Here is a 15224-nt window from a genome sequence, read left to right as displayed (position 1 = left end):
GACTGAAAATGACTTCTGCTTTAGATGAATAACATGAATGTCTTACAGGCAAAAAATACTAATCTGGAAAATATGAAATAGGAGTCAGAAAAGTTCCTGATGAGCTGCACATGAAGAGTATGGCAGAGTTTCCTTAGGGTAACCATCTTCTTTATTACCCTACAGGAATGGGTAACAAGGGCAGGAGTATGGTTCATCATTCCCTTCTTATTTTGATGGCAGCTCCCTCTTTGTGCTGGGAAGGTAAATAATGATGGGAGAGACCCCTGGGTTTTGGTGGGACATGAAATATCTGTGGTCACAGCAGGTATGTGTCAGCTGTCACAAGGCAGACATACACAGGTAATGCAGGGTAAATTAAACGAGGGCCTGTACAATGAATATGATTAAAAACTGTGTAATAACAGCTCAACAAGAAAACCACTTGAAAGAAAGCAGGGGATCTGGCAGTGTGAATATATGCTAATTATAGAATGGATATTTGGCTGACGTTAGTAAGAATGTGCAATGTGTAATTTTTATGTGTCAGATAAGTACAATAGGCTGTTTTCTATGTTTAAGAGACCCTGACACTTGGGTCTCCAGGCTGTCTCCCCAAGTTATTCCCTAGTGTGCTTCACAACACTAAGAATGTGGAACTGGATCATTCTCTTAGCCCTCTTGCGTTGCTAAGTGTGAGATCCTCTGTTCAGAATTGGATTAGCTATCAATGAGTGATGCACAGATGCTATGGCAGACCCACAGTCCTTCCACTTCCGCCCTCCTACTGCTGACCTGTGAGCGCAGATGTACTGTTCTATAAGATGCTTTAGAGAGCTCAGGCTTAGCCAGTTGCTGCACCCACAGAAAGGCAGAGGGAAGGGCTGAAAGTCTGTGGTGACAAAGCTGGGCTGCTGAGGGGTTGATTTTCAGTTCTGTCACAGAAATCCCAGGGCCATTTGCAGTCCTTCAGGCAACTGCCCATTTGTAATAGGCTGACAAACTTGTCTTGTGCGTCACATCTGTTCAGGCTGCAGAATTCTTGGAGCAGGGTTCATTTCCTATGGAGAAAACCTCACTCTGTTTGGGTCTCTCCCTTTCTACAAAGAAAGGAAAATGACAGCAATCAAAATGATAAACACAAACATAGGACATTGCTTAGTTAGGATGTGTTTAACAGTCAACAGCAGTGTAACACTTATTCCTCAGGCAAAGAAAATAAGAAAACGAGCCATCTGGGCTTGTCTCTTCCCAGTTTTGAATGAGGCAACAGCATTAATCTTTTATTCCCTCCATTTTGGGCCTGGTAAACTTGGAGTTCTGAGAGATGTGGTTTTTGGTGAATAGATGTGGCCTTCAGTATTCTCCTTTTACTCCAAAGTCTGAATCTCTGCATTCCCCCATATCACATTAATGCTTTCTTTCCCACTCCCCCCTCCCAATAAATAAATAAATAAATAAAAACAAAAATTAATAATAATAAAAAAGCAAGCTCTCAGCTTATGAAGAAATAGCTGACAACAACCTTCTGGACAAAGCGTTTTTATGGAGTACAGTTCATATTTATAGGGAAAAAAGATCCAGAACTTTGTGCTCTGTAGTCTCTCAGTACCACATCCCACACATGCTAACACACCCTTAGGACAAAGATTACAACTGGAAATAATGATGTGGCAGTTATCCTCCACCCTGATAAAACTTCATCCATTGATGAAAAAGGTGTGTTCCACAACCTAGTGCTCATGCCATGTGGTTCCTATCAGTGGGAGAAAGTAAGGGGGAAAGCTAGAAGGTACTGTTCACATTAAGGAAATACAAGAGAAGATTTTTTTTGTTTTCCTGCACAGAGGTTGCCTTGCTTAAGCTTTATTCTGCTATGGAGGAAATGCATACACTTTTCTTCCTCATTTTCCCTTGCTAACAGAGGGAAAAGTCTGACAAGAAGAGTTATTGTCACCTTCCTCATCCTTACAACTTGCTGACACTGGAGAAGAAAATCCTCTGGGGACTACATGGCTTTGTTTCTTGGCCATCTACTGTGCAGTTGTCCCTTCTCTTCACTTTCTCATTTCCTTAAGGTAACATCAAGCTGATGTGTGCAGCCCACCAATAAAAGTCTGTGGAAGTAAGCCTTTCTCAGGAGGTGCTGTGCTACTGTCCTCACTCATTTGCAAAGTTCCCTCTCCATTCTTTAGCATAATCTCCAGGTGGGAATGGCAGGAGGCAGTTACAGAAGGAACTGCCAGACCCCAAAGCAGAGCTGGTGCAGGAGGGTACCACACAGCCATGACTTCAGGTTGGGAACTCAGAAGACCATCATACTTGAGCAAGGAAGAGTCCCTTTAAATAATGAGATGTGCAGAAACACCAATGAGTAGAGAAATAAAAAATCTAGCCTTTCAGTTTATCATATTGGCTTATAAGTTGTGAGAAATCTATGCTAGTTCTTTGAGAGGGACAGATTTTGTTTCTCTACTTTTCAGCTTACATTTGCACCACTGAGTTACTGATGAAAAAGGAATGTTACCTATAACAAAGATAAGCTTTATCTACTGATTGCTTTAAATAAACCCTCATTCCTTTCAGCTTTCACAGCTTGTAGTCTGTTAATCCCGTCAATCATTGACTTTAAATGTAGGAAATATGTAGTAAATGCATGTCAAGCTCTCTCAGTGTGTGTCAGAAAATCCAGCCACAAGCCTAAGAACAAGTAGGGTCCCTAGCCTTAAAAGAAACTGGGGGTGGGGAGTCAAACCACATTTGGGCCACCACCACAATAAATAAAATCCAGGCAAAATATGGGTGAACCATGGGCTGACAGATCAGCCTCAAAGGGTTAAAGTAAAGGGGTCAGCCAGGTTGGATGGCCCTGTTCTAACCTGACCCGCTGGGTAGCAGCGCTCCCATGGCAGGGGTTGGGTGGGCCCTGAGGTCCCTTCCAACCCAACTATTCTGTGGTTCTATGATCCTTGAGAGCCCCTTCCAAATCGGGATATTCCGTGATTCAATCTCGTGTGCTGAGCGCTCCCTCTGCTGGCACACACACATAGCTGGATTTTTCCCTACTCAGGCTGGGAAAAAAACGTGCCAGTGGAGCTGATGAAATGAAAGAGGTCATCGAAACAGAGCCCGTGGGGACTTGAAGGCTGAGCTTACCTTTTCTTCTTGGTACAGTTAGCGATCAGCGTCGTTCATTACCTTCAGCACCATGCAGATAGCACCTGTATTTTACACAGGCCTTAGAGCTGGTTTTCTTATTAACTGGAACGGCCAGTAAAAGAATCTGAAGTTTTTCTTCAGTTTCTGATAACAGGGCAACAAGTTTGTTTAGTCACTTCTTTTTTACAAAAGCTGTGACCTGAGGAACGGATTTATAAGCAGAGCATTTCTACACTCATGTAAAAATCCTGTGGAATGCAAATGTCCAGAAGAATTTTAGCACCCACTGTGGGGTTTGTCCTTCCAGTGCAGAGCAGACTGGCACATTGTTCAGCCTTGTCTGTTTAGAGCATAAAGTCCAAGAATGGCACCACATGAAAGTTTGTAATGCAAGGATCAAGTACACCTCATCGTCAGCACCATCAGCTCCCACAATATCCCACAGCACAGCACTGAGGACCTGAGTGGAAGGTGGTGGGATACCTGTCTATGTTCCCATGATGCTGCCTCTAGGACACATGCTCATCCCTGGATAAGCAGTATAGCAAAAACACATCATCAGAAAACAAAGATTCCATCTTTCTGTTTTTCCTTGTCTATTGCTACTGAATTTCTTGTTCCATTGGGCTCGAATCCATAATGGCTTATATATGGATATGACAGTCCTGTCCTCTCTCCCCTCTAAACATGTGTACAACCACACAAGCAGCCAGACACAGCCCTGACACAGTTGCCATTCACAATCACTATCCCCCAGGGCAGCACAGTAAGCTTTCATCCCACAGGATGAACTACTGCTTTAATGGAGAGGGGAAAACACAGGGGGCAGCCAGAGACAGCTTTGTTCTGCTCTGGATGCATCTCCAGCAAAATCATGTTCAGTTAGGTGGCATACATCTCACAGTAACAGAGGGCAGTTTGCTATCTGCAGAAAAGGTGAAAACCAAAAGAAGTATTATTCACAAAACATAAAGAAATACTGTTATATGTCTTCTCTTTGAGTCATTATACACAGTCATTACAGAAAAAATGTTCTCCTTGCTGGGCATTGCAGCAGGATTTAGTTACATCTTCTCTTAGAGATCCACATCTTATTCATGCTTACACCATGTCAAGTCAAAATGAGGACGGGCATTTTGTAGATGCGTGGTATGAGAGGCCAATATTCTGTTAGTAATGCTTTCCTCCCAAGGTTTGAAGGCAGCACCTTTTCCAGCCTCATTTCAAATACTGCATCACATTTAAATCCCAGCTTTCCTAACACAGATGCAATGTTAGGAAGCCATGTGAGGAAAGACAGGGATGGCTTTAAGTCTCTAAATAAGAAGAAAGAGAATCATCATCAAGGAGGCTGACTGACTGAAAAAGAATGTGCTTTTCCAGGCCATTTCTGAAGGTACAGCTGAGGGCTAACCCATAACAGTTACTTTACTTGTTGAATAACATTTTTATGTATGTGTTTTATGTTTTGCTTTTTGTCACTTTGCCTCATGTTTAATTGCTCTGTTCCAAAGTTTTGCTGAAGGGAACTGAGGAATGATTTGAATGGCAGTAAATGTGGATATCACAGATCCAAAACATGGCCAGAACTCAACATTGTAAAAGCTGCGATTTGACCCTCGCTCAACAAATACTTTGTACATTTAAACAGGCAAAAAAAGAACCAGCTTTAAACTGAGATGAAACCACAGATCAGAGAAGAACATTTCATTAAATACTGGACAAAGCAGTAGAAACTCTTGCTCTCTTCTTGTTTGCAGATCATGAGAGTTCAGAAAAGCCCATGGAATTATATCTGATTTATAATCTGATTTATAAGCAGCACTGCATTGAGACAAGATGGGGATGAAAGGACAGAGCACAGCTCTGGTGAAAAGGGCTGGGCATCACCTTGGGGTGATCATTGTGACTCCATGTTGGGAGTGGCCGAAGCCCCCATCACAAACACGTGCCATCACAATGACACCCCATCAGAACCCCCAGGGTGTTCAGAAGGATTTCACTTGCCGAGTGGCACAGCGAAAACCGCTTTGTCGCAGAAATGTCTGCAAGGACAAACTTCAATTGGACTGAGCAAAGATGCTCCCACCCTGCAAGAGGTGGTCAAGGATCGGCTCGTGATGCTGCTCACTCCCATGTCCGTCTTTAGCAATTGAAAATCTCCTGTACCTTGCTGTCTTTCAAGCGCAAGGTGATAACAACTGACTCTTCTCCTTTGCCTTTTGCAGCCTCTCGTCAACTGGAACCCAGACTTCGGAGGAGAGAGCTCTCGGCTCCTCGAGCAGCGCAGGCCGAGATCTGCCCAGAGAAGGAGAGCCGAGACGGGCCCCTGCTGCTGCTCCTGCTGCTGCTGCTGCTCCTGCTCCCGCAGGGGCTGCCTGCAGGCAGCGGGTCCGGCAGCCGGCACCCAGGCGGCTGCAGCCAGGGGACCCCGGCCTCCCAAGCGCCGAAGGAGAAACCGCAGCCGACGCCGAGCTCGAGCCTCTCACAGCCGGCCAATGCGTGCTGCAGCAGCTTGGGGAATGAACCAGCCTCTGGACCCGTCCCTGCTGCCACCAAACAGCGGCTGGAGCCCTGGAGACATTTCTACTTCCTTGTCGTTCACCGCTTCATCTTACATGGGAGACAGCTTGCCTCGCAACCCAGCACTGCAGGAACTTCCCTGGCGCCCAAGAGAGCAAGAGCAGCGTGCTCCTGAGGCCGGCCTGCTTTTCCACTCCTTATCGCTCACGGTGAACATACAGCATGAAGTCACGGTGATGCCAGAGGAGTGGGAGCCTTGGGAGGACCCGCAGTGCCCACCTTTCACCAGCTCTGTCTGGGTAGAGGAAGGCTGCTGGCTGCGCACCGATGAAGATGACAGTGATGAAGATGACGAGTGAGCGTCCTGCAGTGGGGTCATGTCGGCGCCCGCATAGAGGCCCGAGGTGGTAGTGGATAGACCGATAGTTATAAGGACAGGTTGTTTCAATAATAAATCGTTTCAGTTGTCACTTCAGTTTGGTCATTCAGTCCTTTCCTTGAGGGCGAGATCTCAGATGCGATTTTAATTTTGTCAGTGAAAACGTGCAAGGCTTTGGCTTGGTTGAACGAGGTGTACTCCCGCAGGGAACTCATCCCGATACTTCCATCACCCGCCCCTCATCCCGCCCCGCTCGGCCCTGGCTCCGCCCGGCTCCCCGGGCCGTGGCTCCGCGGAGGGCGGTGTGAGCGGGGAGCGCGTCCCGTGCCGAGCTGACAGCCGCCCCATGGCCGTGCCGCCATGCTGCCCAACACTGGGTAAGGCGACCTGGGCTTTCCTCCTTCCTTCGGCAGGGCCGCGAGCTCCGAGCCACAGGAGCTGCCGGGGCAGAGCTGGGGCCGGGGCCGGGGCCGGGGCCGGGGCCGGGGCCGGGGCCGGGCGGAGGGACAGACGCGTGCTCCGCAGCCCCTTGAGGGTGATGGGACGCGGGGTGGAGGCCGCAGCCGGGCACGGTGGCCACGGAGCGGCTGGGTCAGACCCGGAGTCCCGCTCGGTGCTGTTTGCTCACGGGCCGAGCTGTGTGCACGTCCGGAGGGCAAAGTGCGGCTGTGGGTGTGCTGTGGAATCTGAATTGAGTGACTGCTGCGGCGTTATTTCTGCGCTGCTAATGAACGGGGACATACGTTGACCTTATTCGTTCCCGTGTGTTGCAAGCAGTAGTCATGAGATCCTGTACGAGGGCAGAAAGCGCCCACGGTGCAGCCTGTGGGCTGCCCTGGTTGCGGCCGTGCCTGCTGCCAAAGGAGCCCACCTGCATGATTCTAACTCCCTGAACCTGTCCAGTTAACATTTCTCTTACCCCTTAGGCTGTTCAACCATCCAGACTATTATGTATTTACTTGGATACAAAAGTATTTTGAGAGATGGTAATGAAAGCCTTGCTAATGTGAATGGTGTCAGCTGTTATCACTTTGGCCTCAAATCCTTTCATTCTATCACAGAAGTCAATCAGGTTCACCAGGCTTGATTTTACCTACTGAGATTGATGATGCATTGGAACATGCTGCCCAGGGAAGTGGTGAAGTCACCATCCCTGGTGATGTTCAGGAAGGGTTTAGATGTGGCACTGAAGGACATGGTTTAGTGGCCATAGTGGGGATGGGTTGAAGGTTGGACTATATTGTCTTTTCCAACCTTCCAAGTTCTAAGATTACCTCTCATCTATGGCTAGTTTCTCATGTCCTGGTAAACCATGTTCCTAAGCAAGGCACTACCAGTGTCTGCTCTCACTGAATCACCCATGCCACTCAGCAACGCCTTTCCCTTGTTCATGCTCTTCCTACCCACATTATAGCAGATAAACAAGTTGCCACTGGCTTCCCTTGCAAGTCTCAGCTGCAGGTGAACTTTGGTTCTCCTCACACTGTGCTGATATGCTCATGCAATATTCCCAGTTCCTTTTTATCTCACTGGTGCTTCCACTCTGTGTGACACCTTTGTACACAGGGGCTCAGTCACAAGTCGTTTGCACAGCTGTGTCAGCCTGCTGGTTGGTTGGACAGACTTGTGGGGATTTATTGGGTTAAATGCAGTTACTTGCAAACTGAGTTTTACTGTGAAAGCCTTAAGGAAAATCATGGTCATTTTTGAAAATCTGATTTTTGGCTCTTGTCTTTGGCACCCTGCATTGGGATTGTGATCCTGGACTTTGCCTTTACAGCGTGTTGAGCTACTGGTCCTCTGTGTTCAGAGGGCCAAAAGAATTAAATTACAGAGAGCTGCACTGAGTATCAAAATGTTAGAATTGGTTGGTTTTGTTGTTTTTAGAAGTCACTCCTTTTCTGCTTTTGGAGAATGCAGCAGTTCTGTTGTGGGCAGCCTTGGATTATTGTACAAAAAGTCTTCAGTGGTGGTGAAAGGCTTATATTTCCAAGAAGGTTCTGCAGGTAAGAGTTATGAGTTTTTCATAGGATTTCTTAATACTACACCATGTTTTTTATTCCCAATAGAGATAGGAAGGCAAAATCTTTTTTTCTCTATGCTTCCACATTTGATTTGATAGCGATAAAGCTCATTGCTGTCTTTTTAAATAGAAATTATCTTTGAGGAGTGAAGGAGGCCCCAATTGCGTCTTTGGGCTAGAACATATGTTGCTCATCTTAAACCTGTGGATTATCTTTTAAACTTCAACACTTGGAACATGGTTAAACTCCTCTTGCAGGTCCATGTTCCTTCTCTGCAACATCCCCTTCTCAGAGTATACAAAAAGGATTTACAACGTGCTTTTTTCTTTTTTTTTTTCCCTCCCCAATTCAATACTCATGTAAAAGGGTCAGTTTGTATCTGAAGGGGGTGGTAGGAGCTGGGAGAGTTTCTGTACTCTAGGAAGATGATGCTTTGACCCCAGAAAGTTGATTTTTCCGTGACTTACATCCTTCAAAAGTAAAATTCTATGTGTAGACTAAATATGTATCCTACTAAATATGGGATTTTTGTGTGCTTTTTGTAGCCTACACAATTTGTAAATATGGCATGTCCATGTGTGTCTTGGGAATGGCAGAAGAATTTAAAGGAGAAGTTGCTGTCAATGTTTTATGGCCTAAAACAGGTGATTATTTTGAATTTTTGTGTTTTGTCCTATACAGGTGGTCTTATTTAGGACTGATTCAGAACACCGAGCACTTCTGTGTATTTTTTTGTGATCAAAGATGTTGTGTGGGTATTGGCTTTCTTTCCTAGTTCTCACTGTTGCCTTCCTGTTTTCACTTAAACTTGCCTTCAGCCTGAGCACATTCTGCTTTTTCTCCTGTCTTGTCACTGCTCCTTTCAACATGACTCAAACTTTGGTTTGCACACCATCCCTGAGTAGTATTGGACATTTATGTCAATATTTAGAATCCCCAGCTAGTTAGATTGCCAGGAAATAGATGAAGCTGACAAGATATGTACCTCTGTAGATGTAAAAAAAAAAAAAGTTTTGGCTGAGTGGGAAATCAATTGCTTTTTCACACAACCATCCAACACTTCTTGCAAGTCACAGCACACTGAAGGGCCGCATAGCAGAAAAATAACTTGGTGTGCCCATCTTACACTAGCTCCAGTTTATTGTCCATGGGTCAGTGAGGACCAGGGCTGCTGTTGAAGGTTTGGTAGCTGCTGAACAAAGAGACCAGTGTCTTGAAAGCATTAGAAGCAGCAAGTGAGCTTTCAAAATTTGTATGTATCGGTGTTTCCTTGATGAAAACTGTTCATGTTCTGAAGTATAAAAGTTTGTAATGTTCAGTCTAGGAAGAAAAATGTTGTTTTGAAAGGTTTATCTGCCAAAACAAAAGTTAACTACTTTAGAGAGTGAGAGAGGTGACTTCTGTAGTATCTACATTACAATTACAAAGTTTTTAATTTAAAGAACATCATATATATGTGATCAGCTTCAATGCTGGAGATTAACACTGTGCTAGTATGGTTCTATTGGTTCATCCAGCTCCTTGAAACAAGAAAATATGCTGATAGTGAGATGTTATGAGCTCTCGATTTAACTAAAAGTGAATGAGGTAGCCTGCCAAAAGGATGTAAGAGTGTGAATGAGTAGTAGAGGTACTGCAGGGTCAAAGTGGAAGATGCTGTATGTATGAATTAATGGAAAACCAGCAGCACTTTGTATGAAATAGATGGAAGGATGTGCAGATTGCAGGACAGTAGATGGTTTTTCATATCAGTCTTTGCCCATAGTTTTGCTATATTTAGAACAATAATAATTGGCTGTAATGTGAAAGTAGAGGAGCATAAGCCAGGAAAAGTTTGAGTTTGTGCTATTGGGTTTCTCATCTTTAACTTAGAGTCACTTTGTTATCTCACAGGTTATTGTGGGGCTAAAATTGAGATTTTTAGTATGGTAATGGCTGCAGAAAATGTTAATTGCTGATGCACATTCACTTTGAGAAAGATAGTTGTCCTGTTAGTTTTTCATGTCCTGAATAAAGCCAGAGGAAGTCTTTGTGTGGAAAGTATTGATAGAAGCATTGAATAATATGAATATTACAAGGAGTTCTTCCCTTTATTCCTCTTTTGGTTCCTTTAATACTTTTCAAGTAAGGGAATCTTTACACTTTGAGGATTGTTTGCTGGTTGACCATTCTTCGCTGGTTGATGGTATTTCACAGTTTAGTCTTCTCATGATTTACTTTCATGTGAGAGGAGAATAAAGTTTATGCATTTGCCAAAGAGATGAGTATGTGATGTCATTAGTGTTAAACTTGTAATTTCCTGTCCTCTGAATTTTCCAGCCATACATACAGCTGCTATGGATATGCTGGGAGGATCCGGAATAGAGAAGCAGTGCAGAAAAACTGACACAATTGCAGATGCTGCATATTGCATTTTAACAAAGCCGAAAACTTTCACTGGAAACTTCATTATTGATGAAGTTCTACTGAGAGAAGAAGGCGTTAAGGATTTTGATGTCTATGCAATTGCACCAGGTAAAAGAGATCTTTAAAATGAGAAGTTTGCGAAGGAAGGAAGGCCATATGGGGAATATGGATATATTCCTTTGACTCAGTCAAAAGATGCTTTGCCTCACGTTTGAGAATGTGGATTCTGGGAAAGCACATAATAGTCCACTGAGGCTCTAATAATCAATGCCTATATAAATATATATATATATATATATTTTAAACCCATTAGCAAAAAGAAAATAGACCTGCACCACAAGCGCATGTATTACTATTTACCAAATAGTGAGATAGTGTTTCTTCATCTTCAGATGTTTCTGACTGAATTTGTAAGAGGCTTCTGGGTCTGATTTTAAATGTACCAGAACCTAAACATGTCACCTCGTCTTCTTTCAACCTGTAGTTCATTTACTGGTAAATTGAGGTGCTGTTGCCTTCAGAATGGATTCCTGTTTGTGCTGTTCACCCTTACTTGGGCTTACTGTTATTGTTCAACTCCCCTTTAGGTCACCCCCTGATGCCTGACTTCTTCTTGGATGCTGAAACTGACATGACAGCCACATAATCAGAAGGCCGTGGAAGGGCAACCTCTGCATGTACATGTCGATTATTTGTGATGATAATGAATGCCTCCTCTATTTCAAGTTACTTTTGGACTACATTCAAGCTATGTGGCAAAATCTCTTGTATTTGGGCTGTTTGATTTATGGAAGTGACTTTAGTGTCTGCAACTTTCACAGTTCATAATCAGCACCTTGTTTTGAACAACCTTTTTGCTTTTTACCACCAGAGTTAAGTGGTATGAAGATTATGAGTAAATATTGCTGTAAAAAAATCACAAGCAATCAGCATATTTTGCAGGAGTGTTACATCTTTCTTGCAGTGTGAGAACTTGAGAAGCTTCTATTCCTACATGAAGTTCTCACAGTCGTACATGATGTGAATGTCTACAAGATGAAATAGAGAAGTTGTTTTTTTACAAAAGCATCAGGTTCACTTTTTCAGAATAGTGATGTTTCTATTGGAGGGCAAATAGGAATACTGAATATGTTTTATAGGAGTGCCAAAACAAATATAGGAAAGAAAGAGGCTAAGTTTGAAAAGAGCCCAGTTCCCTTGAAAATACTATTTGTGAGTGCGCACTTAGACTTTTCTGTCAGGAACTGATACTGCCAACTGCCCAGATCTCCAACACAGTAGCAATTCACTGAGTAGAATAATTATTTCCTGATACACTGACCTTCTGCATGGCTTTTAGGGGCTGCTAAGCATTACATGCCTTATAAATTGCAAATGCTCTTTCTTAATGTTAAATGAGCACATTCACTGCAGTGTAGAAAGTTGCTGATTAAAGTAGTGAATTGATTCACACCTTAGAAGCTTTTGCAGAAGAACTGCTGAAAACATATATATTCTTAGAAAGATAAGTGAGATAGAGCGTTCCAGCATTTTACAGAGAATCCATCTGTTTCTTTTAGGTGCTTCACAGGCATCAGGTGGAGCCAAGCTTAATAAAGAATCAGCTTCAGCGGGGCCTGTTGCAGAAACATTCAGAGTTATTCAGGGAGAACTTGACTTGCGGAATCAAACTCTATAATCCAGAGATGGGTTATAAAGCAGGTATGTTTATTCCAGCGTCGCACAGCGCCGGGTGCAAGGGGGATAGCTCCTCCAAACTTGCACACCGTAAAGAGAAAAGTGTGTTACAGATATAGGTTAAGCTAATACATAATCAATAGTCTCCTCGTCAGTTTGATTACATATTCATTACATTCCCTATGGCCCCGTTCCCCGCGACCCCATTCCCTCATTCCCCCTGACCCCATTCCCCGCGACCCTTGCCGATGTTTTGGGGTGAAATTCTTCTTCTGTTTTCTTCTTGGTGTTATCTGCTGTTATTGTTCTCCCATGTCGGCATCATCTTGCCCGGGGGGGGGATCTAATCCTTCTTGTCAGAGGTCTCCGGACAGTTTCTTCTTATCTTTATTGCCCTCTTCTCTGGCTTTATTTTGACTAAGTGTCTGCAATTCCCCCTTTCCCTGCACTTTTAAATGTACAGTTACCCTTTGTCTTGATTTCTGTGAAGTTCCCCTTTCCCTTTCTATAGCACAGTGTTACCTTACCACCATTTTGAGGCTTTGCTCACTCTTCAAACTCAATAAAGAAATAGTGAAATCCACGCAGGGCGTCTTTCAGTTTGAATTGTCAGGTAAGACCATCACTTGTAAAATTCTCAAATGCTCACTTTTCTAGCAAGAGTCAGTCTGTATTTTCACATGTAAATACTTGTCTTTTATAACTGATCTAGGAACAGGGACATCTTTGGGTGTGCTCTATAAGATGCTGCCTTTCAGAGCCAACTTCAGCACATGTGGGATTTACCCTGCTGCTGTTGTCACAGGGAGATGCTTTCTGCATCAGCAGCATGTGCTGCTCTTTTGGGGACTGTGGTGTGTTTTCCTGGTGTTTCATTTCTGCTGTGTCACCCTGCTGGCCGTGCTGCACAGGGTCAGCATGGTAGTTCTGTTCCAAACCCCTGCTGCCTCCAGCTCCACCAGCAGCCACTGCCTTGTCCCCTGACACTGTGGCACTGTGGGGCATCTGCTGGGGCTGACCTTGTCTGCACAGAGAGCACGGGGCAGCTTCTGGCACAGCACCTCCAGCATGTCTAGCACGAAGATGGGAGAGAAAAGCAGGCGGGGGTAGCAAAGGGCAGGGCACATCAGTCCTTGTGGTGCTGCCACAAGTTCTCCCTGTTCCACTCAGGTGATGAAGGAGGCACTTGGTACCTTGACCTGAAAACCAGCAGTGGGAGTGCTGGGTTTGGGAAGCCTCCTGCAGCAGCTGATGTTGTGATGAGCATGTCGAGTGGCGACTTTGTGAAGATGTTCACTGGTGAGTAACAAACGGGTTTGGCAGAACTGAGGCAGCTACTGGTGGCAGGAAACATCTTGCTGATGGATGAGCTGACAGGCTCACCTCTCTTTGTGGTCTTGGAATTGGATGAGCTGTAGCTGGAAGTGCATGGCCTTTAAATTCCCTTCCAACGTAAGTCACTCTGTGAGTCCATGATTTTATAATAAAAATATCTACTGCTTTGTTCAGTAGCTATTGAACTTTTCAGAGTGTAGCTTCAGAAATCATCCAGTCAATCTGTTGAACCTCTTTTCTGATGCTTTTACAGTAGAACTTGGTAGCAAAGTAACTACTATATGATATCGCAATCTCCAGTTCCTTTCCTTTTCCTGATGATTCTGTGTCTTCTTTTTAGGTAAACTAAAGCCAACCATGGCCTTCATGTCAGGAAAATTAAGGATTAAAGGTAACATGGCACTAGCATTGAAGCTAGAGAAGATGCTGACACAGTTTAATGCTAAACTGTGAGGGAGAAGCTGTACCAGCAGAACATCCAGCCTTTCTTTTATAATAGCAATGCTACATTTTAAAACGATAATCTACTTTTTTCTCTTTATTTGTGTGTATAACAACTGTGGATAAAATGCTGATCTGTTAGAGAAGATCTAATTTAGTTTTATTAAGACTGAAAGGTGTTTGTGATTAAACAATTCCTTCTTGAGAATACTTCTATTATGTAACTGGTGTTTTCCTTTCTTACACTCCTTTGGAGCAATGCAACACACCTGAAGTGGGTTTTCTTTTACATATTTGCTTGCATGCGTGCATGTCCCATAAGAAGTCTGGGAGGATCAAATATCACCTTGCAGATCTTCACACAAACACACCCCCAGCCCAGACTGCCACAAACAAGGCAATCCCTCCCACAGCACCTGCGTGCAGCACCAGAAGGTTTAAACTACAACATGTTTACAGGCACATCACCTTCCCTCTTTAGCATGGAAAGAATGGAAACTCATGAGAAAAAGCACAAATGCTCTCTAAGTGGACAAGAGCACAGATCCTCCTCCTGGTTCAAGAGCACGTGCAAAGCCAGAGGTAGCAACCTCACAGTGTTGCCAACAGAACTGCTCAAAATGTAGGGCATTTTACTCTTAAGTATGTAGAGAATATTTCAAGACTTAGAATTTATTTTCTAACTCGTGCAATGGTCAAATAGTTTATAGTCTTCAAAGCCTGTGCTCAAACAAAATTATTTGTGCTGTAAAGGTTCCATCCCTGTTGAATTCTGGTAATAATACAGAGAATGTTGAATTCACTTATGCACTCTGCAGTCCCAGCGCCATGAAAAACATGAACGAACTTTCCTTTTGAGGTGACAGCTTGCCTGTGGCTGTGTGGTTGTTCCCACACTTGGCTACATTATGCAATACTGTATGTGTAATGCTGGTTGCAGCAGTGCAATCAGGAAGAATGCCTTAGGATTGCCAGGGCTGTTACATCTGGAAGGAGATGTAAGCAGATGTGGCTTGTTCTCATCTAGATAACATGAAGAGTATTGAGGGGATAGTGCAAGAAAAAGAATCTTTCAAAAGCAGTCAAACAAGTGCTTTGCTGCATGACCTGAAAGGGTGATGGTACCAGATTGTCTTGGTGTGAGCACATGGTAAGATTTTTGTGTTAATAACTAAAGACCGTTAGATACGCTGCTGTTCTCTGAGCTGAATAAACATCAGCTGGCGGTACCTCATGTATGAGCAGAGGATGGGTGAGAAGGTGGTGTGTTTGGAAACTGGGGGTGGCTGGGATCTAGAAGA

General features: G+C 44.0%; 1 protein-coding gene and 1 long non-coding RNA gene across 2 annotated transcripts; both read left to right on the top strand.

Moving 5' to 3' along the window:
- The first annotated feature begins 8120 nt into the window (after positions 1–8120).
- LOC146760236 (hydroxysteroid dehydrogenase-like protein 2) lies at positions 8121–11624 on the top strand. Its single transcript, XM_085550751.1, has 3 exons — positions 8121–8708; positions 10384–10578; positions 11058–11624. The coding sequence occupies exons 1-3, from the start codon at positions 8633–8635 to the stop codon at positions 11114–11116; spliced, it is 330 nt and encodes a 109-aa protein (XP_085406877.1). The 5' UTR covers positions 8121–8632; the 3' UTR covers positions 11117–11624.
- Positions 11625–12702: 1078 nt separating this feature from the next.
- Positions 12703–14142, top strand: LOC146760235 (uncharacterized). The gene is made up of 3 exons (XR_014947615.1): positions 12703–12760; positions 13318–13446; positions 13823–14142. It is a non-coding gene; the product is annotated as an uncharacterized LOC146760235 (long non-coding RNA).
- Positions 14143–15224: the final 1082 nt, after the last annotated feature.

The sequence above is a fragment of the Coturnix japonica genome, chromosome 6 (assembly GCF_054131305.1).
Source record: "Coturnix japonica strain WE chromosome 6, WE-NBRP24, whole genome shotgun sequence".
NCBI classification, from domain to species: Eukaryota; Metazoa; Chordata; class Aves; order Galliformes; family Phasianidae; genus Coturnix; species Coturnix japonica.
This window is presented reverse-complemented; position numbering and strand designations above follow the sequence as displayed.